The 26,760-nt window shown below is 37.0% G+C and overlaps 4 protein-coding genes across 5 annotated transcripts; 1 reads left to right on the top strand and 3 right to left on the bottom strand.

Moving 5' to 3' along the window:
- Window positions 1–5,136: 5,136 nt before the first annotated feature.
- On the bottom strand, window positions 5,137–9,871 carry LOC131023305 (uncharacterized). The gene is made up of 4 exons (XM_057952852.1): window positions 9,755–9,871; window positions 6,499–7,363; window positions 5,572–6,430; window positions 5,137–5,473 (listed from the first exon to the last, which is right to left on the bottom strand). Exons 1-4 carry the CDS (start codon window positions 9,869–9,871, stop codon window positions 5,137–5,139), a joined length of 2,178 nt encoding a protein of 725 aa, XP_057808835.1.
- A 2,272-nt stretch (window positions 9,872–12,143) lies between these two features.
- Window positions 12,144–13,562, top strand: LOC131019940 (transcription factor MYB98-like). The gene is made up of 3 exons (XM_057948564.1): window positions 12,144–12,893; window positions 12,986–13,112; window positions 13,200–13,562. Exons 1-3 carry the CDS (start codon window positions 12,364–12,366, stop codon window positions 13,539–13,541), a joined length of 999 nt encoding a protein of 332 aa, XP_057804547.1. The 5' UTR covers window positions 12,144–12,363; the 3' UTR covers window positions 13,542–13,562.
- A 1,212-nt stretch (window positions 13,563–14,774) lies between these two features.
- Window positions 14,775–17,404, bottom strand: LOC131019939 (uncharacterized). Of its 2 annotated transcripts, XM_057948562.1 has the most exons (6): window positions 17,019–17,386; window positions 16,560–16,673; window positions 16,122–16,202; window positions 15,753–15,925; window positions 15,535–15,631; window positions 14,775–15,418 (listed from the first exon to the last, which is right to left on the bottom strand). In XM_057948562.1, exons 1-6 carry the CDS (start codon window positions 17,247–17,249, stop codon window positions 15,308–15,310), a joined length of 807 nt encoding a protein of 268 aa, XP_057804545.1. In that variant the 5' UTR covers window positions 17,250–17,386; the 3' UTR covers window positions 14,775–15,307. The 2 variants fall into 2 exon arrangements, with proteins under 2 accessions (XP_057804545.1, XP_057804546.1); XM_057948563.1 differs by lacking the exon at window positions 16,122–16,202 and having other exon boundaries at window positions 17,019–17,404.
- A 7,592-nt stretch (window positions 17,405–24,996) lies between these two features.
- On the bottom strand, window positions 24,997–26,497 carry LOC131023304 (uncharacterized). The gene is made up of 4 exons (XM_057952851.1): window positions 26,394–26,497; window positions 26,060–26,184; window positions 25,630–25,981; window positions 24,997–25,537 (listed from the first exon to the last, which is right to left on the bottom strand). Exons 1-4 carry the CDS (start codon window positions 26,495–26,497, stop codon window positions 24,997–24,999), a joined length of 1,122 nt encoding a protein of 373 aa, XP_057808834.1.
- Between the last annotated feature and the right edge of the window lie 263 nt (window positions 26,498–26,760).

The raw sequence follows: 26,760 nt of genomic DNA, 5'->3' as shown, positions 1-26,760 counted from the left end.
TTAATATCTTAATTTCAATACATATATTCTTTGAAATTATTTGTATATATATATATATATATTGTGTTATTCTTGAATGTTGATATATAGTATATAACACTATATATATCGTGTTAATTAATCCATATCTTTAAATTTAAAATATATATAGTGTTAATAGCCAAAAGTGTTAAATTTCGCCTCATATATATATATATATATATATATATATATATATATATATATATATACTCAAAATCCGTCCCAAATAAATGCATGCTTGTTACCCAAAAAAATCATGCATGTTACCAAGTGAATTATGCAAGAACCAATACATAAAGGACAAAAAAATCTTACTAAAAAATTTGATTCTCTTTTGATAGACATAAAGCCGATTGTATCGGCTTCAATCACTTTATTTTCGTCCATATATCTATCTCTATTTAACACTATATTTACCTTCCTTCACTAGGGTTTTTTACTCACCACACATATCGGCTTCTTCACTTTTTTTTACCCACCGAGAGAGTTCAAAATATTGAAGCACGTCGGACTCATCCATGGCATCTTCTTCACAGGTTTTTATTTTTAATTTTCATGAAATTCAATAGAATAGAATAATTTATGCTAAAAAACAATCGATCCGGCCGGTGAAGTGGCCGGATAAATCGATCCGGCCGAGTACATTATTTAAATGAAACATACGGCCGGATTGATTTTTCCGGGAACTTCACCGGCCGGATCGATCGTTTTTTAGCATAAAATATTCCATTTTAATGAGTTGTATGTTTATATTTATCAGTTAGTAATTTACTGAATTTAATTTAATTATATTTGTTTAAGTAATCATTATTGAATTATTATTGCGAGTTTTGCTGGGTATTACATTGCATTGTTTATGTGGGTTTTGTACAATTTAATAAAATAAATTATTTTATGCCTATTGTGAAACTATCCGGCCGGCACTATGCCCGGAATAATGCGTCCGACCGGAACAGTTTATTTCTGAAATGTACCCGGCCGGATTCATTTTATCGGACACTTCACTGGCCGGATAGTTTCTCTTTAGGCATAAAATACTTTATTAAATCTATCTGTATGTTTACGTTAATTATTACTATTTTACTGAATTTAATTTAATTATAATTGTTTAATTATTAATTATTGAAACTGTTATTGCTTGGTATTAATTAAATTGCAGTTTTTAATATATTACTGAATTTAATTAAATTGCTTGGTATTAATTGCAGTTTAATATTTTTTACTGAATTTTTACTGAATTTAATATTAAATTGCTGAATTACTCGAATTTTACTGAATTTAATATTAAATTGCTGAATTTTACTGAATTTAATTGCAGTTTAATATTACTGAATTTTACTGAATTTTAATATTTTAATATTACTCAGAGGAAATGTTTTAATATTTTACTGAATTTTACTATTTTACTCGAATTTTACTATTTTACTGAATTACTGAAATTTAATATTATTTAATTAAATTGCTTGGTATTAATTAATTTCGCCTCTTTTTTAATTATGCCTATTTGTATTACTCCCTCCGTCCCTGAAATGGCTTCCTCTTTGGGGACGGCACGGGTTTTAATAAAAAGTTGTAAAGTGTATTGATAGTGGAGAAAAAGTGATATAATTATTATTGGAAGTTGTGAAAAGTGTTATAATTAGTATTGGGAGTGGTGAAAAGTGAAAAGTAAGAATAAATAAAGTATTGTTAGTGGTGGGGTAGGTTTCCAAAAATGGAAAGAAAGAAAGAGGAAGTTATTTGAGGGACGTCCCAAAATGGAAAAAGAGGAAGTTATTTTAGGGACGGAGGGAGTATTTTTTAATATTTTACTGAATTTAATATGTTTTCATTTTGTAAATGAATAGGCGAATGTCCCATATCTTCGTCGCGACACTATAGACCAGACGGAGGTTGGTATCAGCACCTACTATAGGGATTCACATTTTCCGGAGCTGGTTGAAACTTTAAATGTGGTCGGCGAACAGTGCAATTCAGATTTATTGGGAAGATTTAGGGCATCATGTTTTGGGCATTTCACTGATTGGAGGCCCGGCCCGAAGAGCAATAAAGCATTACACCAGATTGTATCGAGGCAGATTGTGTCAGAAGACGATGAGATGTGCTTCTTTATGTGCGGAGCACGAGTCAGATTTTCCCCTGCGGACTACGCATTAGTGACTGGGCTCAATTTCGGGGGATCGAGGTTCGATGCGACATTACAGCACGACTGCAGTCGCGTGGAGGCATACCGACGATTCTGCGGTACGCGAAGCATGACCATACAGTCGCTCATCAAACGCGTGTGCGATTTGGATCGTCGAGTGGATGATGAGGATGGGAGCCTGTACCTTCGTGCTGTCCTCGTGTGTGTGGCTCACACCCTTGTTCTTGGGTTGGATACGCGGGTACAGCCGTGGCTTTGGGTTTTGGTGGATGATCTGGCTACATTTGATAGATTCTCCAGGGGCGCGTATTCGTATAAGATGTTATGCCATTATACGCATGAGATAGGAACCGGCGAGAAGTATCACTTCTACGGTCCTTCGTGGGCTTTATATGTCTGGGCATTGGAGCGCGTCCCGGGCTTCGGACACATGGTCGCAGCATCTAGCGGTGATCCGACAGCGCACCCTCGGTGTTTGAGATGGACTTTCAGGGGTAAGCCCCGGCTTCACGGTCTGCGCGATCTATTCGAGGGACAGGTAATCAGTTATTTAAGATTTAGTGTTTCATCGTTACTGGTTTTACTTATGTTCTAATATATTATCTTTGTTGCTTTCTAGGGTGGTGTCCTGCCCCTGGAGCCCGATGGTGACGATCTGTCGAATCACTACTTCATATCAGCGCTGACACCGGGCGAACTCTCGGTGAGCTTCAGGCCCCCCGACAACCCATTAGCTCGGGGTGTCCAATTTCCACAGCAGACCGGAGCCCGTGTTGTGGAGGAGCGCGGGGACGAGGAGGATGTACCTAGACAACCTCGTATGACTCGCAGTCACAGTGTTCGGGGCCCTGTGAGGGATGCTCGACCCCACGAGCCGGCTCGTCATTCAGTAGATCCGGGCAAGCGCCCAGCGCCGCATACTTCTTCATCATTGAGCGGATCTCGGACTGTATCCAGTCCCAGCGAGGGTGAGGTGGACCGTAAGTGGGTGAAGAAGACGATCCGTCAGGAGATTAAGAAGGTCTTCGGCAAATTCGTGGATAAACTGAAGGGCAAGGGTAAAAAGGATAGGTGCAAGAAGAGCAAACATTTCCGAGTGCCCGACTCCCCTGATGATGATGACCAGCGACGGTCCCCTGATGATTACCAGCCACGGTCTCCTCCACAGCGACGGTCTCCTCCACCAGTGCTTCAGGGCCCGACGCTTCAGGGCCAAGCGTTTCACGTCCCTGCGACGATGACCCCCGCGATGAGGAACCACGCCATCCAGAGACCCAGGTCTACCCATCACGCCCTTCAGATTATGCCCATTCCCGCCCAGCAGAGACCCCGGATTACAACGAGCAGTGGCGGGCCATGAATCAGTCTGTTCAGGGCGACTACACACCGGCATAGCAGACTTTTGACTGGTCGACCCAGGTCTACCCTCATTGGTCTTCCCCATTCCTGAAGCCGCAGTATAGCACAGAGACCCCGATATTCTTTGCTGATCCGCTCACTTCTATTGCACCACATGAGTGGGGACAGTCCAGTTCGGCAGGGCAGGCACAGGCACTGCTGCTGCAGCACCCAGAGCAGCCGCCGGCAGAGCAGCCGCCCGCAGAGCCCCCGCGTCGCAGTCAGAGGGTGAGGCGTCCGTCTAACTTTCAGAGATCGCCTTGGGTTAATAGCCGAATGCTACGTCCAGTGACACAACACTGTAGTGACCATTATGAGAAGTGGATTGCTAGATGCCGAGCTGGTAAGGGTCGTGAGGTGTATGTCAGGGTCAGTAGTGGTTTGCTGGAGTACGACGACTTCACGCGGGTGGATAATGTCAGCCAGGAATTCACAACTGGGGTAAATAATCTCTTGATTTTAACATTGTTAAATTATTTTCTACTAACTTTCTGATTTTAACTTTGTTGCATGATATTGACTTGTATTTTTTGACCTTGAGAAATAGACTTCGAGATTCCCTGGATTTACTTGATGACGTAGATGTGAATAACACAGTCATAGTAGACACGGATTGGTTTGTAAGTAAACTTTCATTATTTATATGTTTTCATTGGTGCTGATATAAATTAATAATTACTTATTTGATCTGTAGATACCTCAAGAAAGAGTGGGGCGCTCTATTGGATAAGTGGGCAGGAAGTGAGTTCGGCCCCAAGGAGTTTCATGTATTGACTAGTACAGCAATGGCTGATGGTTGGGAGCCTGAGATAGACTGGATCTGCCAAGTACGTGGAAAATCACTTAAGGGCCATGAACTTCCTCCTGGTCATATAGGATGGATGGATGCCACACAGGTTATCAGTTAAACAATTATTGTTACTTGTCATTTGTGCTTTATCGTTGTTTCTTATCAATTCATTGTGGTTTGTCATAGGTTCTCATGTCAGTCATAATTGGCCACCATTTTATCCTATGTCGGATTCGGTTAGGAGAAGCCGTTTGCGAGGTCTATGACCCAGTATTCCACAAGCTAACACCTCGACAACAGGATGCTCGAGTTGGTGATTTACTACCTTTACTGAGATTGTTGCCAGTTGTCCTTCAGGTGTCGAGGTGGCTAGACGACACATCCATTGATTCGACAGTGGCAAAGAACAAGTGGCCACTTATGACGGCAGAGTTTGCTCCAGCGGAGGTTCAGTTTCACCAGCAGGACTCTGTCAGCTGCGGGCCTTTCGTCTGCATGTATGCTGAACGACTGATATCTGGCTCTCCATCCATTGAGTGGGGTAATAGCAACGTGGCGGCATATAGGACCAAGATTGCTAGATCTATATTTTCGTTGTGTGAAACTTGGAATGCCCGTACCACTAGACTTGGTTTTGCATAGTTTTGTATATTGTTACATTAATGTGTGCTTCTATTTGGTTATTCAACGAGCATTATTTCCAGTAAATCATTCCAGCTTATCGAATAATAAGATAATTCAATCAATATCATTAACTGTTACAGCACACAAATACATCCCACTACTCCCTGGGCTCAGTCGCCCTGCCAGCGCACGTTCTCTTGCTGTGTCCTTCCTCATGGCAGATGCTGCACTTCTTTGGTTTACGACGCATGATACTAGAAGACTCATCTGCTTGTGTGCTGCTGCCTTCACCACCACCTCGATGTCTACCTTCTTTTGGGCGCCCCGCTTGACCTTTTACAATCAGAGGTAATACAACCTGCTCAGCGATGTGCTCGGGAACCAACCACTGGCGTCTCGGCGGGAGATTATTAACTTCGCGAGAGTAAGTATCGATAAGAAAGTCATTCGTGTAGTACGAGTCTACATACTCCGCGATCGTATCACCGGCTTCACTATAAAAACAAACAAACTCCGATAGTAATCAATATAACGAACATTAGAACATATTTACATTTCAATGAACCCGACAGTAATCATTTCATGATCGTACCTTATTGCAGCGATTGAATGAGAACAGGGCAGTTGGTCTAGCTGAAATACTCGACATTCGCATTTTTTCTTCTCCAGATCCACCTTGAAGCTTCTGTCAGCAGTTTGCACCTTATACTTCATGCCACTCAACCTTTGTGCAGTGTATCGACGACTTTTTTGGACTTCAATAGCTACCCTTTTACCAGCCTCAGCAGTCAAGCCTTGCTCGATTTGTTGTGCAGCCCTTAGTCGCTCGCTGAACCATTTCTCAATAACAATTCTGATTGCCTCTAACATCGAGCATATAGGAAGTCTTCTTGCCCACAACAATCTGGAATTAAAAGCTTCAGCAGCATTTGATGTCATAAAACTGTAGCGTCGCACAAGCATATGACACATCGAACGAGCCCACTTCTCCGGCCCAATCCCCATTAGTTTATCGTACGCAGCTCTCTTCATAAACTTCAGGGCGTTCATAGCCCTATTGAAGTCGGACTTCTCGTACGCAAATGCAGCTTGTCGATACACCTCGACCACTGCCTTACCGTAATGCTTCAGGTTATTTTGCAAATGGTAGTAGCATAGGCCGTGGGTTGCATTTGGTAACTCATTCCTGATAGCATTGGCAATGGAGATATGCTGATCAGAGACAATCAAAAGTGGATCGGCTTGGCCATAAACACGTCGAATGCGTGACATGAAATAAGTCCACGATTCATCGTTTTCTTTCGGGCCAACACCATACGCGAGTGGGAACAAACTCTCGTTGCCGTCCTTCGTCACTGCAACAAACAAAATACCCCTATTCTTGCCCTTCAAGTGTGTGCCATCGACGACAATCACTGGCCGTAAGCTGAACATGAAAGGGATAGCCGAAGCTGCAAGAGCAACAAATAAGTGTTTGAATCGGCCATATCATCGTCAACTTCCCACTCCACCATCGAACCGGGATTGAATTGTCTCAACATGTATAAGTACTTGGGCAGCATCTCGAAGGACTGATCATGTCGACCATAAACCATCTCAGTGGCTCGATTACGGGCTCGCAATGCAACATCGTACTTGATCTGTACGCTAAACTCACGTCGCAGCTCCAGCTGGATGGCCTTCGGCTTCAAGATCTCGCAATCGTCGTGTATTTTCTGTGCTAAATATGTTGCGACGACTTTTGCGGGGGCCTTTATTCGCGCTACGCGCCCTAGCTCACCGTCGCATGAGTGCTCATTGGTGAACTTATACACTCTCCAAATGGCTCCATCTTGTGACGATGCATGGAGCTTGAAGGGGCACGTATCTGAATGCTTGCATTTGAAGTAGACTCGTCTGCTGTCTGATTTGCTGACAGAAAATTCCTTGCCCTGCTTCATGTTCCACAGACCGATTGCAACGATCAGATCATTTTTGCTAATGAAATACATATTCTTTGACAACTCCCGAGGCAGTAGCTGATAATCTTCAATATCAACAAGTGCCGCTGCAGCGTCCAACGGGATAACCGGAACTAACCAATTAGTTAGTTCATCTGCTCCAGGAACCTGTTCGTCATCATCGTCGTCGATCTGCAAATTCTGCCAACCTGCATATTCAATCCCCGCCCTTCTCACGTTCTCTGGCCCCGACAAGTCTTCAGAGGCGCTTGTATCAGTCTCGGCTTCAGACGATGGAACATAATCTTCATCTACATTACCAGCATTCTCCACAAACTGAGGCTCGTACGTATATTGATCATCAGCTGGACCCCAACAACGATCAGTTGTTAGGCGATTGTAACGGTACGGATTTGGCTCATCCCATGAAGGCCAACCCGTTGACTGATCATTACCCCAAGTGACCAACGGTTCAACACTTTGTTGCGCTGGTGAATCTCCGGCTGATAGGTCTAAATAAGCATATCTTTGGATTGCTTCCAATCCGTCCCCACCTTCGAATGTTGCACTGGATTCACCTCCATACCCGGAAGATTGAGGGAGATCGAACGAAGGAACATACACTCCTCCACTGTAATCGTCTTCGACAACATAAATCTCAGGAAAATGTGGCTGGGACGCCAGCAACTGAAGCAAATCATTGTCATCGACAAGAATATTTTTACTGTATACCCTGCCATTTAATCTCTTCGTCAAATAATACAAGCTGTAATTAGTGCTCAATGAATTCTCCAACATCAGGTGATTTATCATGTACACCGTACTGGCCATTGTGTCTCCGAAAATATGCAAATTCTTAGAAGAGCCACCGATGTACTCATAACCATTGAAGGCACCTCCATAATTAACCACAAAGTATCTCCCATATTCATTCATCTACATAAAAAATAATAAATAAATAAATATATGATGTAAAGGGAATAAAATGTTAAAATACAACATATAACATGTTAATACACTCGAAAAACATCTATCCGCCCGGGGAAGTTTCCGAGGAAATGTGTCCGGCCGTGTATTACATGATATATAATTACACACGGCCGGACACATTTTCAAGGACATTTGTCCGGGCGGATACATGATTTTCGAGCATATTAACATGAGTTATGCAGCAATATATATGTATAGAACTAAAATGCAACTAATAATTACTAATTAATACTTTAAAACATGATAGAATGTGCTCTAATTCACATGTATTTCCTTCAAACGTGGCTTTAAATCATAGTATGCTATAATATGCTAATAATTCACATAAGCATATAGGATCAAACAAAACATTGAAAATAAACAATAACCAACTTAAATTACATTTCAAACGTCAAATGACATACCTTTAAACGTTCGGATGAGAGAATTCACAAATAATAGCTTCACCACTTGGAAAATATTAGAATTTCTAATGAGTTTGAGTGCTCGGATGAGACGATGAGAGAATTCACTCATATATAAACAAAGATTCCTTCATTTCACGTGAATTTCAATGAAATTAGAGTGTTTGACATGAATACTTTACTGACAAGGCTATTTCACATCATATTTGTCGTTTATCATCAATTTAAAAAAAAATTATGTCCCTTAATTGAAGGCTAATTAATCGATGGAATATAAATACAAAAAATTAACACAATCCATATTAGCACTCAAAACACACATCGGAACCAAAAAAACATCTATCCGACCGGAACATATATGCGTCCGACCGATGAAACCTTATGTCTGGTCGGACACTTTGTTTTTCCGGTCGGACAGTTTTTTTTCCCAATGTGTGTTTTGAGTGCTAATATCGATTGTGTTAATTTTTAGTATTTATATTCCATTGATTAATTAGCCTACGATTTACTTGTAAAACCTTCGATCTTAATTCAAAAATAAATAAATATTATTTTTTCTGTCAGTCTTTCACATGTTCCAACACTTATTTGACCGATTTCAATCTTTAAATTGATGAATTGATGTTTTTCTTACACTTTAACAACTTTTGTCATAGATGTGTAAGAACTTTTGCGGAAAACAATGCACATCCATCACATTCAAAGGGCATTTTCGGTTCTTCACTTATTTAGGGCATGTAGTGCTTTACATAGTAAGAGAGGGCATTTTTCAAATTATTCATAAGAGAAAGGGCACTTTAAATTTCGCCTCATAATAAATACATAATTGTTTATTATTATTATTATTATTATTATTATTATTATTATTATTATTATTATTATTATTAATTTAGATAAAAGAATTATATATATTGAGTTAAACGAGGAGTATGAATAGAATTTTACCCATATAAAATTACCTTTGGTATTTTGGTTATAAATGGCGATACAATCGAAGCCCAAGTTCATGCCTAAATGATAAGAGCATCCATATTGGGGTTACATGATAGCTTACTTGATGAGGGGGGACCATATTGTGTAAGGAGGCTGCATGGGGATTACATGATAGTCTACATGATTTTTTTAGTTTTGATTTTTATGATTTTCACTTAAATTTAATTGCGCAAATTTAAATAACACATTTTACTAATAATTAAAATTCCATTAAAATAAAAAACCTAAAAATTACATTAAAAAAAATTCAAAAGGTCAAAAAAAAGGCACGCAAACCGAGGCAGTCAAAGCTGCCTTCAAATTTCAAAAATTGAATTTCAATATATTTTTTTTAAATAGGGCGCGTGTAAAACACGCGCCGAAAAATAATGCTATCGGGCATACACGATCCATCGTGTAGCCCTCGTGTAAGGCTGCCTTGCAACGCCTTACACGAGCAACACCTTACACGAGTAGGTGCTATCGTGTAAGGTGTTGCCAATGCTCTAATACCCCGGATTTCTGAAATAGGCCCAAATCCATCAGGATGGTCAAAGTCGTTCTGACTATTTTTCTTAAGAAACATTTCCTTACAAAATACATGAATTTACACAACATTCCTTATAATCTGATAATTTTTTTAAGAGATGTTTTTATTTGATAATTAGTAAGAATATAAATGAATCATGCCGCTCGCAAACTATTCGGAGCTCGACTCGAAAAAAATTCATTCGAAATTCGTTCGTCTCTCAAACAAGCCGAACTAAAGTCTGAAATTTAGTTCGATAAAATTTTCGAACCGAACTCGAGCCTATATATGTTCGGCTTGTATATATGTTCGCAAGCCTTATTCACGAATAGGTTCGCGAGCCTATTCGCGATATGTTCATGTAAATAATTTTGTATATTATCAGTAGTGTATTTTTTACTACTTTAATATCATCAATACTAAATTATCAACAATGTATTTAATTATATATTTTCATATATATTGAAATAAGATGCATATATATTGTTACTTATATAGTATAAGATAAGAATATCCATATATATTTTTAGTATTATATACTATAATATATAAAATTAAAATATAATAATAGATGAAAATAATTGTCATCGAGCTCGAATAACAGGTTTTATATTTTATTTATGAGCCAAGCTTGAGTAACAAATCACAAAAAATTGTTGAGATGAGTTTGAGCTTGCTCTAATTGAATAATTATCGAACTGAATTTGACCCAAGCTTGAGCTTAATATTTATTTGTTGAACTGGGCTCGAGCTCAATTTAAAGCTCGAACTCGAGCCGAATAAAAGTATTACCAGCTCGAGCCTCAAGGTATACAACCCTAATAATTAGTAGCCAATGATTTTAATAACATTTTCTTGTATTAATTAGTACTTCAATTTTGTTTCTGTCCCGTGAATTAAGGATCCAAACCATGCACGCCTTTGCAAATTCGTACGCCATATCTTAATAGCGTTCCCATTTCAGTCAAACAAAATAGAATGCAACAAAAAGAAAAGGAAAAAACATTGTGATTGCTATCAATTTTGGCATTAAATATTACCTTAAATAGCAGTAACTATCAATGGAATTAATTTTCTTAAAAAAAATACTAGAATTAATGTAACCTAATGTCGATCGATAGATAACAAAGTTAAGTGTTACAGTTACATAACTTACATGATATGGCATTTCCGTACGCCTGTGCCATTCCATAAGGAAATTTTGTACATATGGTTATAAATTGATATTAATACTAGATTACCGTATGCAGTATTAACACTAGTATAGCATCATCTTACATTATACAGTCCAAATTGAAAGCTATTTTAGGAATTTCAATTTGGTAAAGCCTTATTTCTTTTATGAGTTGGGGTGGAATAAAATTCTCAATATCTGATGGCGACCATCCCATATAACATTAGTTAGATCATACTATATATGTCGATGGATGTAACAAAATTAAAGACAATTCTATTGATATATTTCGTTGAATTTATATCGAGTAATTATTTACTATTTCATGCCAAATTTTAGTATTATTCTTCAAGTAAAAAATTTGTGCATCCTCCAATGCACGGTGCATCCATTCAATTAAAATTTATTAATCCTCAACAAGATTCAATAATTTCTTATTGGAGTATTGAGTTATGGAAACTGAAATACTGAGAATCGTGTTTCGTTAGTTTGTTATGGATTTTTACTAGAATTGGATTACAACTTTTTTTTTTTTGGTTATAAAATAATACTCACTCCGTCTCACGAAGCTTGTGCAGTATTCATTTTCAGGTTGTCCCGCGAATCTTGAACAATTTTCTTATATGACAACTTTTTTTGTTTTATTCACCTTTTCACTTTTTCACCTGCCACACTTCACACACAAAATACTAACTCTTTAAAACCTGTATCGAAAAGAAATTGTTCAAATTTCACGGAATGAAGGAAATAGTCTTTTCTCATGTGATTGTGTCTGAAATATATAACACAAAAGACTCTGGCGCCTAGCACCACAAATGTATTTTCGTAACGACGAATTGATGAGTAATCAATTTTCAAGTATTTTTCTTATTTTTGTAATTGCTTTGGTTGATTTTCAGAGCATAAAACTTATCCATCACAATTTGAATTTAATTAGTACTAATATACTGTACATTTTACCTCATTTTTCAAATACTCCTTCTTATTGTTATTGATTTTGTACAAGTTGCTTTTGATTTACTTCAGGAGTCCACTCCTTATTCATCATTTTTCAAATACTCCTTCATATTTGTCTCTTTTAACGTTAACTAAATAATTTTCTTTTTTAAAAAAAACTAAATAATTTTATTAATTAAATTTGTTCCTTGGACTAAAAAAAACTACTAGTGATAATATGATCCAACCATGAGATCAACCTACAAATCAACGGTCCGGATAAATCCCCATCACATTTAACGTCTTTTACTTCTGCAATAAATGCAAATTTAACTGAAATATAGAAACTCAGACAAAGATTTTGCATAGCACCATTCATTCTCTCTCATCTTCTTCCTCATTCCTCCTCCAGTGGAGTCCCACACCAAGTGCGGAAAATATGCATAACGCCCCTCCCCTACCACTAATTCACTCCACCATCAGCAGCTTGAAATTTGAAGTGATAGACGATGATTTCTCCATAGACAACTTCCCATCATCTCTGCAACTGCAAGATTTTCACCAGCTCGATCAGTTGCCGCTGATCAAAGCTTCTTCGTTCAATACTGTTATCGACACCGATCCCTTTTTCCATGGCTTCGATTTTTACGAGGACGGTAAACCTTATGATGATGATGATAGAAACGGGATGGGGTGTGCAGCCATGCAGGGTTTCCATGGCGGCGGATTCTTGAATTTCGACGACAGTGGGAAAGATCTGTTGATGGAGTTGGATGCGGCCTCGATCAATGAGGATCCTAAGCCATTGAGCATTGTTGTTGCTGATGAGAGCTCATGCGTTACAGCTGATTTTCACAAAGAAAATGGCGTTAAAAGAGACAAATATGGTGCTAATGACACGGCATCAGCGTCGGCTAAAACTCCCAAGGCTAAGTCAGGCAAGGGGCAGTGGACTCCTGAAGAAGACAGGTTGATCAACAATTTTTTTTTTTTTTTTTCAATAATATATCTATATATTTTTTGTGTGTTTTTGAGTTGATAAAGTGTTGATGGATTCACAGAATGTTGATCCATTTGGTGGAGAAATATGGAGAGAAAAAGTGGTCACGAATCGCGCAAGTGGTGAAGGGGAGGATCGGAAAGCAGTGCAGGGAGAGATGGCATAATCATCTCAGGCCTGACATCAAAGTTGGATTAATTAACCGAAACGTGTTGTACATATTTTGTTATTCATAGATGAGATATATATAAATATTTCAAACTAATTTGTTGCAGAAAGATGTATGGACAGAGGAAGAAGACAGGATTCTGATAGAGGCTCATGCAGAAATCGGCAATAAATGGGCAGAAATGGCGAAAAGGCTGCCTGGGAGGACTGAGAATTCGATAAAGAATCACTGGAACGCGACCAAGAGGAGGCAGCTCTCGCGGCGAAAATGCAGGCCTACTTCTCTTCTGCAAAACTACATCAAAAGCCTTAGCCTTGAGAAAGGGAGCAGATCATTAAGGAATACTACTGCACCTCATGATATTGAGATGGATGATTTCAGTTTCATGGATGATTTTGGGATGGACTTGCATGGACTGAAGGAGGACTTTGATTTTGCCATGGGCTAAAGAGAAGAAACCAATCATATCTTGGAATAAATTTGGTTTAACTTTCAACAATTTAAAGTCCCATTATTTAAGACTATATATAAAATTATGTCAAATATAAATAACTTTCAACGAAAAAGGAAATTGTATAAGATGTTGAATAAGTACCCCATATCCTTGGATTGCACAGTTTTCAGTACACATGATGTTGAATAACGACTGTAAGATGCTTCAACAAAAAAGAAAAAAAAAATCACAATTAACATTAAAAAATAATAAAAGTTCATCATCATTAAAGATATCAAAAATAAAAATCCATTTTTGGAGCTGGTTACTTGTATCTATATTGCAAATATCCAACCTCAAAATATAGTAGAATAAACATAAAACAATGTACGATTATTAGCGTCCGTAAATAAACAAACTTTCAACATTTTCTGCTAAATTTATCCTTTGAACTTAATGTTCTTTAGATTTTTTTCATGAAATTTATTTTTCTCATATTTTTTGACGAGTTTATGCTGCAATTAGTTATGAATAAAATGTTTTTTTTTTTTGTGTCGAGAAATTGAAAAACTTTAATACTCCTCCATTTGTCCCATTAGTAATGCCCCGCTACTTTGATCACGAAGATTAAGAAGAGTGTAGTTAGTGTATAAATTAAGTTGGTGGAATATATTTAAGAATTACAATTTAAATAATTACAATTTTTTTACTAAAAAAGGTATGATATACATTATTAAAAGGACGTCTCAATATAGTAATTGAGACATTACTAATGAGACGAAAGGAGTACTATGATCTTTGGATCTAAAAATTCTATCATATCATATTTCTCAACGAAGTTGCGCTGCAATTAATTATGGTTAAAATATTAATTTTAATTTTTTATTGTATCGAGAATTGGAAAACTTTAATTTATAATATGGTTTTTGGATCCAAAAATCTCATCATTGAGAGAGAAATATGACATAGGAAAGCTCATAAGAACATGAAATTTGCGAGAAAAAATAAAAAAATACTGAAAGTTCATGTATTTACACACAAATAACTAGGAAAAAAAATTAAGATCCTCGGTTAGTCATTCCACGTTGGCAGCTCTAACTGACATGTCAACATCAATTTGGAAAAAAATAAATTTCAAGAGAAAAAATAGACGAACATTAAATTCATGTATTAAATTAAAAAAAATCATGAAAAAACTCAAAAAAATGTTGAAAGTTCATATACTTTCACGCAAATATAACCCAGAAATGTAACACATGCAAGACAACTTTGCATAACTACATAAACAAACTATCAAATCATTTGTACATAGCCTTAAGTCTATATATACAACTCAATTTTACATTAAGGGTGTGTTTGCTTTTTATCCCTCTAAATGGAGGGATAACAAAAATTTATGCCTTTAAATGTTTGCTTTCTTATCCCACATTTTACACAAACATTATTTTTCCTTCCTTATTTTCACTTCAATGAGGGATAATATTATCCCTCCAATTTTTGTGTGATAATATTATGCCTCCTTGAAGTGAACATAAGGAAGGGAAAATGATGTTTGTGTAAAATGTGGGATAAGAAAACAAACATTTAAAGACATAAATTTTTGTTATCCCTCCATTTAGAGGGATAAAGAGCAAACACACCCTAAATTTAATTATAAAGTTACCGCACTAATCAAGATTCCTATATATAATCCTGCTAAGTGGTAAATGACTTTGTCCCGATCTCGCTTGACCTAGTTGGTAGAGTGACGATACATTATGGTCGAAATAGTTTATCAACTATCACACTACACTAATATCATCTCCAAATGTGGACAGAGCAAAGGGGGCAATAGCTACATTGAACGTCCGAGTTCCAACTTTATCTATGTGCTTCATCTCATAGTCACCTTCCTGCAAATAATGCAGCAAATATATATCTAAACATCACACAATGGGAAAATAAGACATTCTATCTTCACATTCCCATATTTTTGGACCATAACACATTTCTGATAAACGCGTCTCACCATTCTGCCAGTCGATGTGCTCAATGGACAAGCGGATGAATACTCGAATCCAGTATTTGGAAGTATAACCGGTTGTTCACCTATAACTCCAGTGCCCCTGATAAAGAAGCACGAGGTTTAGTCACTAGAGAAAGTGAAGCATAATACCTCAAAAAGGGATACAGAATTGAGTCGGTCGAAGTAGTGAGGAACAAAAGATGGGAAACTGGAAGCTTAACTGGACTGTCTCAGTTCTTCCATTGGCATCAGTTATGATCCAATGGCGTCTAAGAAGTTGCACGGGGCGATCAGATAGGTTGGTGATTCTGATCCTATATGCATAAAAGTAGAGGCCTTTTGATGGCTGACTTCTACCTGCAATGTACACACTCCTTACTTGGACTCTAATTCCCTGCAGATTATGCAGAAATTAGCACACGACAGAAACATTATATTTATCATTAGACTAGTTTAAGGTTATGCACGTTATCAAATTCAAGAATCAAAGCATTAATTCAGGTTCACAAAATCATATCAAATTCATCAATTCTTGAAACTTGATAATGAAATAATGTAACTAGCTAGGTTGTATAGCGTGCTTGTCGTACCAAGGTTGTAGCATCACTCGAGCACTTCAAAAGAGTATAGGGAGCAATTTCCTTTAACTCATCGCGGTAGGCAGCTGCATCCTGGAGTTGCATACAAACATATAACAAATATGATTACTTACACTGAAAAGTCACTGCAGGGGGTAACATGTATGACTAGGAAAGTTTGCAAAAATATGTTCTTTTTCCACAGTTACAGATACCATTCAGATTAAATTAACTTATAGTTATTTCGATTATTTAAAGATTTTACATGAACTAGATTCAATGTTTTATTGGATTACGATGAATTTCAAATGAACTTAGTATCTAATGCTTTGTGTATCCAATCTAACAAATCATCTTTGACAAACTTATTAAAATTGTAAGATTCATCGAGGCGTTGATGAAAATTGAAATGGAAAATCAAACATGGGTGGATAAGGCATATATGGATACCTCAAATCTTTCCTGTGAAATGGCCTCTTTCAACAATCTTTGAAGTCGCAAAGCTGGCTCCTCTTCCTCAAAAAGTTTCAGTGAATCGCGAAGCCTAGCCGCTTCCTTGTAATCCTAATGCAGAAAAGAAAAAAAAAAGATCAACTTCACATCAATTTGCATATGAAAGTTCTCTGCATAAACTCACAAAATCAAAGAAAAAGCCCAACATAATAATCTCCATGAATTCGTTTCCACAACATTAGTTCAAATTGTATATATACATGAACTTATTTGCTTACAGCTAAATTTAACTGAACATACACAATATCGAACTGATATTTAGACACTGCCAAAGTTCAAACAATCCAAGAAAAGCAATCACCAACTAATACACAAAATCAGAACTAACGAATTCAACATATAAAAACAAATGAACACTTGCAATAATTTGAACAGATATTTTTTAAGAAAAAACACCTCTGATTTTGCAGCAACTTCCAACTGCTGCTTCAATAGAGCATACGTCTCCGTCCGCGACAGATTCGAACTATGGCTCGGATCTTGAACCGGACCCGAGCCCGAACCCGGATTGCTGCAAGCGACTATCCGATTAAGCCGCCAATTGTAGGCTTTTGCGCTGCTTCTGAGCCGACCCGCCAACAACAGCGCGTTGAAATCACTCACAACCTTCAGATTCAAGCAATGCATTTTGGTATAGACCACTCGTTTATTTTTTTTGGAAAATCGAACTGTAGTTGAGGAGTTGATGTGATTATACTTTCATCAGTGGAGGATAATTTGGAACGCGTAATTACCATAATGGGCATGGAGGCGGGTGGAGATTGGTGGCAATATAGTGAATTCCGATGGAGCGTGGATTTTTCGAATTTTCAGTGGTTTGGAGCCGTTTGAGAAAAGAGGAGATTTTTGCGCTTCAATGGAAGGAGATTACGTTGACACGTGTTCAATTCGGTTATTTTCAGTTAAATCCAGTGTTATACGTTGAAATCGCTGTTTCAACACACAACTTATAATGTCTAAAGTTTTCTTTTTCGAGAATTTATAATGTCTAATGTCAAATGAATGTGATAAAAAAAAATACTAACGAAAATAATATGAGATGCATAACTTGTTTGCTACCATGCGATTGTATATATATAAAACAATTTTAGTGCTTCATTTGTCTACTAAATTAAAAAAAATAAATGATTCAATCATGTGATTGCGTACTAAAACAATTTTTATAATTTTTTGTTATTATTTTAATTTATTTTTAACATAAAGTTGAAAAAAATACTAATATACTCAATATTAATAATAGAATAATTATATAGTACTCCCTCTGTCATTTAAAAATAGTTCTAGGAAGTGGCATGCATTTTAATAAAAATAATTAAGTATGTTATGAGTGGAGAAATTATATCACCATAAAGGTAGTGTTAATAATAATAAATTAATTGTATTGTGAGTGGAGAGAGGGTTATAATATACGTAAATAAGTTAATATATGAAGGGCTATTGTGGAGTAGTATCCATAAATAGAATAAGACTATTTTTTGTGAACACCCGAAACATGAAAATTAGGACTATTTTTCCAGGACGGATGAAAGATAATATTGTGGTTTAGTGGTCATTGATAAATCATCAAAAGTTTGTGAAATTGAGTTGGATAGAATATTGGTGATATGGAAGTGAGAAAAATTAATTAAATATTAAAAAAAATTGATGGTTGAATAATTGGATCAATCACTACTATAGATATTTTTAGTATAATATAGTATACTAGAGTATATTTAGGTCTTCATCTTTTTAAAATTTTGGAATTTTAATATAAATACTAATTATATATATATATATATATATATATATATATATATTATTTCGAAATGGCTCTTCACATTTTTATCTTACGAAAGAAATTAAAGCATTTGTTTATATACTGTAGTTGTTGATATATGACTATAAAAACTTGAATTGTAATATATAGGTATAATTAATATCCCTTCGTCCATGAAAATATGTCATAACTCTTTTTCGTCATTTATGAACCGCCATTTTTTATTTTGTGGAGCTTTTCTCTCACTAACTCTCTCTACTTTTTCTAATTTGTAAAGCCTTTTTTTCTATTTATTAAATAAATAATTATTTTTTCTTAAAATTCGTATCGTCTTCCCTTATAACCTATATTCATAGATGGAGGGAGTAATTTATTAAAAGTACGATATGATAAAATACAATTTCAAAATATTAAATAAAATTATATTTTAATTGGGAAGTGTCATGTTTCTTCTACAACCATTAAATTTGGAATTCAAATCACCACGAAAGTAAATGAGGCATCATTATTGATTTTTTTTTTAATAATTATACTCCCTTCGTCGCGTGAAACTTTATCCGTATTCTTTTCTGGTTGTCCCATGTAACTTGACTACTTTTATTATATGACAAAAGTTTCTCCTTTATTTACTATTCCACTTTTTCACCTACCACTATCCTAAAAAAAAAAAAAAATAATAACCTACCACACTTAACACACAAAATATTACTTCTCTAAAACTCATTTCAAAAAGAAAGTGATCAAGTTTCGCAGGACGGAGGGAGTACTTATTTTGTCTACGAAAATTATAATTTTATTACTATATCTTTTTTTAGGGAAAACGAGTGACGATTTACTGATCACGGGAACATGGAATGTGGAAATGACGATCACATCGACATGTCTTAGACAGAATCCCAGAAGCGTTGAAAGCTCTTCACGGCAGAAACTAGCAAGAAGACCAAATTCAGAAATATTATTACCTCTCGAAGCAATTACATCACAAGCACGTTTACTATCTAATTCCACAACACCTCTCGCATAACCCAGCCGCTTGATCCAAGAAACCACCTCTTTGATTCCCAAAAGCTCATGACCACCCTCCTCAACACTACATATGCCCGGAACCTTCATAGAAACCCTAGTAAGAAAGTTTCCCCCATGGTCACGAATAATCAGCCCAATACCCATGGCATTCTCATTATCGAAAAAGTGCATCAACACCACAATGGATATCTCCCTCCGGCATACCATACCAACCTAGACACACCGGCGACGGGGGAGGGGCAACTTCCTATTTAACACGATAAGCTCTATCCAGAACCCACTCTTTACGACAGCCAACAATTAACAGCTTCCACGGAACGGGCTGGATTCGGGTAAATCTCCTTCCAAACCACGGTGTTATGGTCCTTCCAAATCTACCAAAGAACCATAGCAATAAGAGATTTATGTTCACCACTCGCCTCCTCTAAGATACAAAAGAGAGCATGCATGAAAGAGTCACTTCTAGAGGTAATGGAGTCGATGACCGAGGAGAGATTACAAGCATTCCAACATGCCTCAGCAAACGGACAGAAGAAGAACCTGTGCCAAAGGTTCTCAAAACCTCTACAACAAGTCGCACACTCTCCCCCAACAGCTAAGCCACGAGATAAACGATTCTTTTTTTACGGTAAATTATTACGGGCCGCACGGAAAAGAAAATGACATACCTTGGGAGAAACATCAACCTTCCATGTACAGATTATGCCAATGACCATTAGTACGATAAGTTTCATCAAGAGTGAGGGAACTAGCCAACTTGTAGGCTGACTTGACAGAATAGCAACCATTATCAGAGAAATTTCATATTAACTTGTCCGACTGCGAACGAGGGAGCAAAGGAATACTGATGATATCACATAATTCTTCACCACTCACAATCCCATTCAGCAGCTCCATATTCCAAGTTCGTGTTCTAGAATTCAAAAGCTCACACTACAAAAGACCAATTTTTTACCGAGGGATTTCCTTCACTTGGTAATTATCGAGTATTTAGCGAAAGTGTTTTGAGGATTAATGTATTTTCAAATATACCGACAGTTTACCGAGAGAATACCGAGTGAAAGTTTTACTGAGAGAAAAATTTCCTCGGTAAAAGTTAATTTTAATTTTATTATGATGAAATTTAATTATAAATTAGTAGCTTTAATTTTACCGATAGATTTATTCTCTCTGTAAATTGTTTCCAAATTACCAAACACTGAATCCCTCAATAAAATTAAAACTACCGTTGCTTTTGTTCCTCATAATTCTCACCTTTTTTTTCTTTCGCCACTGTCGTCCACCACCCCCACCTCCAGTAAGCGCTCTCTCTCTCTCTCTCTCTCTCTCTCTCTCTCTCTCTTCATTTGGCTGTGTACACCATCTCCAATTTTTAGCTGCAAATCTCTTTGAGAAATCCTGCGAATTGCGCTGCTCTTTGTCACTGTAAAACTGCCCTCTTTCTCACACCAATATAGTTTGGCTTTACTCATGTTCACATTTCATAGCTCATATTGGTTTCCTGTTGCATTAATTACCGTAATTTTAATCTAATCCTTAAGTTTTGTGTCCTGTTAATTGCAGGTCTATGCTTACTCTCTATGTTTTGAAGACTCCAGCATCGTTGGGTGCGAAGGCCGGATTGAACCCGGCCTATCGCACCCAGCGCTGTTGCTGCACCCGGGAGCGAAGAGAGGGGGGCGATGGGTCGCACTCGGCAATAGTGGGAGCGAAGGAGGGGGCGTGTAAACACGCACCCCTTTTCAAACCACTTCTATTGCACCCACTATGGGTGCAAGCGTTGCTGGAGTGGGTGCAAGCGTTGGAAGCGTTGGAGGTGCAAGCATTGCTGGAGTGGGTGCAATAGAAGTGGGACCACTTCTACTATGGGTGCAAGCGTTGGAGGTGCTCTAATTGTCAATGCCAAGGTAAAGGAAAATTGTAATTTAGGGTTTCGCTCGGTTTGTGTTTTCAATTTTCAGTCTCTTACAGTTAAATTTCGTTTGATTTTTTGTGATTCGGAGTTTTTGAAGAATATTTTGGATTTCTCAGATGTTCTACACCACAAGAGCTTTCAGCTACATAGGGTAATCTATGGCATCTTTAGGAACTTCCTATATTCTTTTAGCTTAATTTACTTCGGATATTGTTGACTGGGAAATTGAGCCTATCATATAGCACCTTCTCTGGTGCAGTTGTCGTCTCTCCATTATGGTATCCGGTTTGTTGCATGAGATTGAGGCTTCTTTGGTGCATACCTTTAGGTAGTTGTTGCTTATTCCATTGCAACTATATATAAATATGCAGACAATCTTTTAAACTAGTTGCTCTGTAGATCGTTTTAATTTGGTCTCCATCTTGGATGATGGATCATTTAAATCTAGTTGCTCTTGTTAGGCGTGTGATACATATCTATTAATCAATTATATTTTTGGTGCTCTGCATTTTATATACTCTTGCAGCTACAATTTGGAGAACAGGGTGCCCAGGTCTGATAATCGATCTTCACTTTTGACAAAATTAGTCCATTTCTAGGTGAAAATGTAGACCCGTCGGATTTATCAACCCGAGTTTGATAATGCCGTTGTCTATCTCCACCTGATTTGATTCGAAAATGTAGACCTAGAAATGGAATAATTTTGTATGAAATAGTATATATTTATCCAAGAAGTTTACATTGTCAGGCGAAACATGCAGTTGGAGTGGAGAAGATGAGGTTTCATTGCTTTGAATAAGCTTAACCCTATATAGAACCTTTACATATCTACTTATTTTTACTCAAAAATCTTATTTATCTTCTGTTTTGATCATAAATTTATCTTTGATTTAGCTAGTGGATTAATCACAGTTATGTCAATATTTGTTGTTTTGGATTTGTAATGCTTGTGTGTCACGAGACATATATATAAAATGCGATTTTATATAAGAAAAAAGGAAAACCTAAGAAACCCTTGAAAGCACAGTAGCGCAGACTAAGGGCCGAGCCTCGTTAAAACCTTTTTACGGAAAACCACATGGGAAAATAATCATCTGCTTTTATAATATATTGTAATTTCTTTTTCCAGGCTTTTTCAATCCACTTTCTTTTATATTTTTGGTGCTCTGCATTTTATATACTCTTGCAGCTACAATTTGGAGAACAGGGTGCCCAGGTCTGATAATCGATCTTCACTTTTGACAAAATTAGTCCATTTCTAGGTGAAAATGTAGACCCGTCGGATTTATCAACCCGAGTTTGATAATGCCGTTGTCTATCTCCACCTGATTTGATTCGAAAATGTAGACCTAGAAATGGAATAATTTTGTATGAAATAGTATATATTTATCCAAGAAGTTTACATTGTCAGGCGAAACATGCAGTTGGAGTGGAGAAGATGAGGTTTCATTGCTTTGAATAAGCTTAACCCTATATAGAACCTTTACATATCTACTTATTTTTACTCAAAAATCTTATTTATCTTCTGTTTTGATCATAAATTTATCTTTGATTTAGCTAGTGGATTAATCACAGTTATGTCAATATTTGTTGTTTTGGATTTGTAATGCTTGTGTGTCACGAGACATAATATACAAAATAATCATCTGCTTTTATAATATATTGTAATTTCTTTTTCCAGGCTTTTTCAATCCACTTTCTATGCTTTAAGTAATTCATATCTTAGGCTTTTTATGCTTTAAGCAATTCATTTCTCACATATCTTAGGCTTTTAGTAATTAAAATTACTTAACCTTCTATAGTGCACTTTTATTACTCTTATTTAGGGGTGAGCAAAACCGGACCAAAACCGACGGACCGGACCGAACCGATCGGTTTTTTTTGGCCCGGGTCGGTTTTGGTCCATGTATTGGTCCGGTCCGGTCCTATTTTCTTGGACCGAAAATATTTCGGTTCGGTCCCGGTCCCGGGGAGGCCAAAACCGACGAAAACCGGACCGAACCGAATATATATATTTTAAATATATAATTAATATTTTTATTAATATTATTAATATTTATATTAATTTCTAATATTTTCATTAATATTTTTATTAATATATTAATATTTTTATTAATTTATAATTTTTTTTATTAATTTATAATGTTTTTATTAATATTTTTATTAATTTTTAATATTTTAAAAACGGTCGGTTCTGGACCGAACCGGACCGAGGACCGATGGCGGTTTCGGTCCGGTTTCGGTTCGGTCCTAAGGTTTCAATTGGTCCGGTTCGGTCCAAATTTTTTTGAAAATTCGGTCCTCGGTTTCGTCGGTCCGGTCCGGACCGACTGCTCACCCCTACTCTTATTGTACCAGTTTCCCATAACCATTTACAGTGTACAAAGGGAAATGTCAATAATTTAAGGAGCACACAATCATGGTTTTAAAGCTATAAAAGGTAATTAATTTTTCTCACTCTTCAGAACTGGCTAGTAATTTATAGTTTAGATGAAAATGCAGCTGGTTATTATAAAAGAAGTTTTGATGGAAATTCTTTTGTGTAGGACATGCAAAATATTAGGTTATGAAGTCTTGTTCACATAATAGTCTCCAGTTTAGAAGGTTCTCAACTGAAACTTTATTAAAATGTGGTATGTTTCTCTATTACCAATTTCTCGTTTGATTGTGTTGATTGATTCAAGTTAAGTTTCTTAATTTTATTGGTTTTACGAAATTAGTATTGAACAGCTCTTGATTTATTTTTACATGAATTGTTGTTTATGAAGTTTCCAAAACATAGTTGTCTATAGAAGATGCCTTTTTCACCATTGCAATCTTTGGTGAACAGGGAGCCCTGCACAACAAACTGTTATGCTAAGTAGAGAATATAATCTAGAGTTAACTATCATTTCAATACATCCAGATTATGGAAGTGTTTTAATTATGTCGTTGATTATGTGGCCACAGATTATGCGTTGATGAGAACACACGTGAGATGGTTAGCTGCTGAGAATTGGCACTTTTGATTCAACAAACAGCTAACAAATAAGAATGAAGTAACAAAAAGTGCACCTGCGAAATGGTAATCTCAAGAGTTACTTTCTCCAAACCTTTAGTTTAGTTTAGTGTATTAAATTGTATCCTTCTCATAGTAGGAAGGTGAATGCAATGTATTATTGGATATTGAACTAGTAGGTTATTTGGAATAGTTCTTTGATTGTTGTTGAATATTGAATTGTCATGATTGTTTTGAATTGCGATTATTAATTAATAATAGGTTCAGAAGTCATGCACGTAAAAATATAAAAGCATTTTTTTAAAAAAAAAGAATCAATTTACCGAGGGATTACCGAGGTAAAAATGAGACCTAAGCCGACATATATACTGGCGTACATTTAACGAGGACTTTTCCCCTTGGTAAACCACTCGGTAAATTTACCGAGTGAATTTTCCCTCGGTAATTTTTTTACCGACATTGAAATTAACGATGGTCTTGTTTAATCGGTGATCTCTCGGTACTGTGTTTTACAGAGGGAAATTAGCATTTTACCGATGAAATTTTCCATCGGTAAAAAATTATTTTTTTGTAGTGTCATGGACTTTAATACCAGCAAGAGAAGGCGGGCAAGAAGAGGATACCTGAAAGCCAAGGATCCTCAAAAACCCATTCGCTATGGCCATCTCCAATGCGCCACCTAACACCCCTTCGAACCAGATCTTGCACCGAGCAAAAAGCTAGGGTTGTTACCAACTTTAGCGTCCAAAAACCCACAAGAACGAAAATACTTGGCTTTCAGGACACGACAAACCAACGTGTCGGGGTCATCGATAAGCCTCCAACAAGTTTTACCAAGCATAACAGTGTTAAGAAGTTGTAAGCTACGGAAGCCAAGACCCCCTAACTGTTTATCAACACAAAGTCTTTCCCACCGCATCCAATGTATGCCTTTCTCACCACCACACTTATTATTCCACCAAAACTTGTTCATCAACCTCTCTATATCATCAGTAAAGCTAGTAGGGAGAGCAAAAATAGCCATGCAAAACGACGGGATAGATTGAGCAACTCCCTTAATGAGGATCTCTTTTCCCGCTTTAGAGAGTTTCTTCCCGTTCCAACCTTGGATGCGTTCCCACATGCGATCACAGAGATATTGGAAGATCTCAAATTTCTTTCTCCCAATAAGAGATGAGAGACCCAAGTAACGTCCAGTATTCAAAGAAAAGGCGATCCTCCTAAAATAGTGGAGACCGAATGTCGATCCTCCTCACTGATGTTGGTGCTGAAAAATATGCCTGATTTTTGGAAATTAATAGCTTGACTTGACCCAGCTTCATAATCACCCAACACCCTCTTAAGAATTCTACATTCCACAGTAGAAGCACGACAAAAAAAGATGCAATCATCGGCAAACATGAAGTGAGAGATGGCAGGACCTCCACGCCCCATTTGAATCCCGTGGAGATTCCCACGGTCAGTTTCATAGCGTATCATCGCTGATAAGCCCTCCGCACAGAGAATAAAGAGATAGGGGGAGAGAGGGTCTTCTTGTCGAAGCCCCCTTCCCGGCACAATAGGACCCACATGAGAACCATTAATAAGAACTTCATAAGTAACAGTATGGACGCATAAATTCATCCATCCGCGCCACTTGTCACAAAAACCCAAACGACGTAAGACTGCATCAAGGTAGCTCCAGTCCACTCAATCATATACCTTACTAAAATCAATTTTAAGAGCAAAGGTTCCATGCTTACCCCTTGTTTTCCTCTTCATAGAGTGGATGGCTTCAAAGGCTATAAGAATATTATCTTGAATGAGACGACCTTCAACAAACATTGACTGGGCATGATCAATAAGATGAGGAAGGACACGCTTGAGCCTGTTACAAAGAACTTTGGAGATAATCTTATACAATACATTACACAACGCGATAGGACGAAGCTCTTTATATTTGAATGCGAAACAACTTTTGGGATAAGAGAAATCAAAGTGTGGTTGAGATGAGATGGGAACGACTCACTTTCAAGCCACTGATTACAACTTTGGAACACATCTTTGCCAATCAAACTCCAGAAGTGTTGATAGAACTTCGGATTGTAGTCGTCCTGACCCGGAGACTTATCAGGATGCATTTGATCGATAACTACTTTGAACTCCTCGAGATGAAATTCTTGGGTGGGATTAGCATTCATTTAATGATCAATGCATGGCGTCAAAAGGTCAATAGCACGGTGAAACTCGGTCTGGACATTAGAATCATCAAATAATCTCTCAAAATAAAGCCGAGCAACATCCTTAACCTCCTCAGTATTAGATGTCCAGCTGTCGTCCTCACGTTGAAGACGATTGATCGTATTAATCTTTCGTCTAGCAGACGCCATAGCATGGAAAAACTTAGTGTTACAATCCCCATCCTTTAGCCAATGTTACTTTGCCCTTTGCTTCCAATGGGATT

The sequence above is a fragment of the Salvia miltiorrhiza genome, chromosome 4 (genome assembly GCF_028751815.1).
Source record: "Salvia miltiorrhiza cultivar Shanhuang (shh) chromosome 4, IMPLAD_Smil_shh, whole genome shotgun sequence".
NCBI classification, from domain to species: Eukaryota; Viridiplantae; Streptophyta; class Magnoliopsida; order Lamiales; family Lamiaceae; genus Salvia; species Salvia miltiorrhiza.
Note: the sequence above shows the minus strand (reverse complement) of the source record. Positions and strands in the feature narration are given on the sequence as shown.

Excerpts from the sequence above, each read along its gene's own strand:
- LOC131023305 (XM_057952852.1), bottom strand. The coding sequence starts at position 9,871 with ATGTTTCTTAAGAAAAATAGTCAGAACGACTTTGACCATCCTGATGGA. Across the intron at positions 7,364-9,754 it reads ACACGATAGCACCTACTCGT|TCAACGGGTTGGCCTTCATG; the intron begins GTAAGGTGTTGC and ends GGTAATGATCAG. Across the intron at positions 5,474-5,571 it reads CATTCAATCGCTGCAATAAG|TGAAGCCGGTGATACGATCG; the intron begins GTACGATCATGA and ends TTGTTTTTATAG.
- LOC131019940 (XM_057948564.1), top strand. The coding sequence starts at position 12,364 with ATGCATAACGCCCCTCCCCTACCACTAATTCACTCCACCATCAGCAGC. Across the intron at positions 12,894-12,985 it reads TGGACTCCTGAAGAAGACAG|AATGTTGATCCATTTGGTGG; the intron begins GTTGATCAACAA and ends ATGGATTCACAG. Across the intron at positions 13,113-13,199 it reads ATCTCAGGCCTGACATCAAA|AAAGATGTATGGACAGAGGA; the intron begins GTTGGATTAATT and ends AATTTGTTGCAG.
- LOC131019939 (XM_057948562.1), bottom strand. The coding sequence starts at position 17,249 with ATGCATTGCTTGAATCTGAAGGTTGTGAGTGATTTCAACGCGCTGTTG. Across the intron at positions 15,632-15,752 it reads GGAAGAACTGAGACAGTCCA|GGGCACTGGAGTTATAGGTG; the intron begins GTTAAGCTTCCA and ends CTTCTTTATCAG. Across the intron at positions 15,419-15,534 it reads GCACATCGACTGGCAGAATG|GAAGGTGACTATGAGATGAA; the intron begins GTGAGACGCGTT and ends CATTATTTGCAG.
- LOC131023304 (XM_057952851.1), bottom strand. The coding sequence starts at position 26,497 with ATGAATGCTAATCCCACCCAAGAATTTCATCTCGAGGAGTTCAAAGTA. Across the intron at positions 26,185-26,393 it reads CAGGACGACTACAATCCGAA|GCTCAAGCGTGTCCTTCCTC; the intron begins GTTCTATCAACA and ends TCTTTGTAACAG. Across the intron at positions 25,982-26,059 it reads TATGAAGAGGAAAACAAGGG|TCTTACGTCGTTTGGGTTTT; the intron begins GTAAGCATGGAA and ends ACCTTGATGCAG.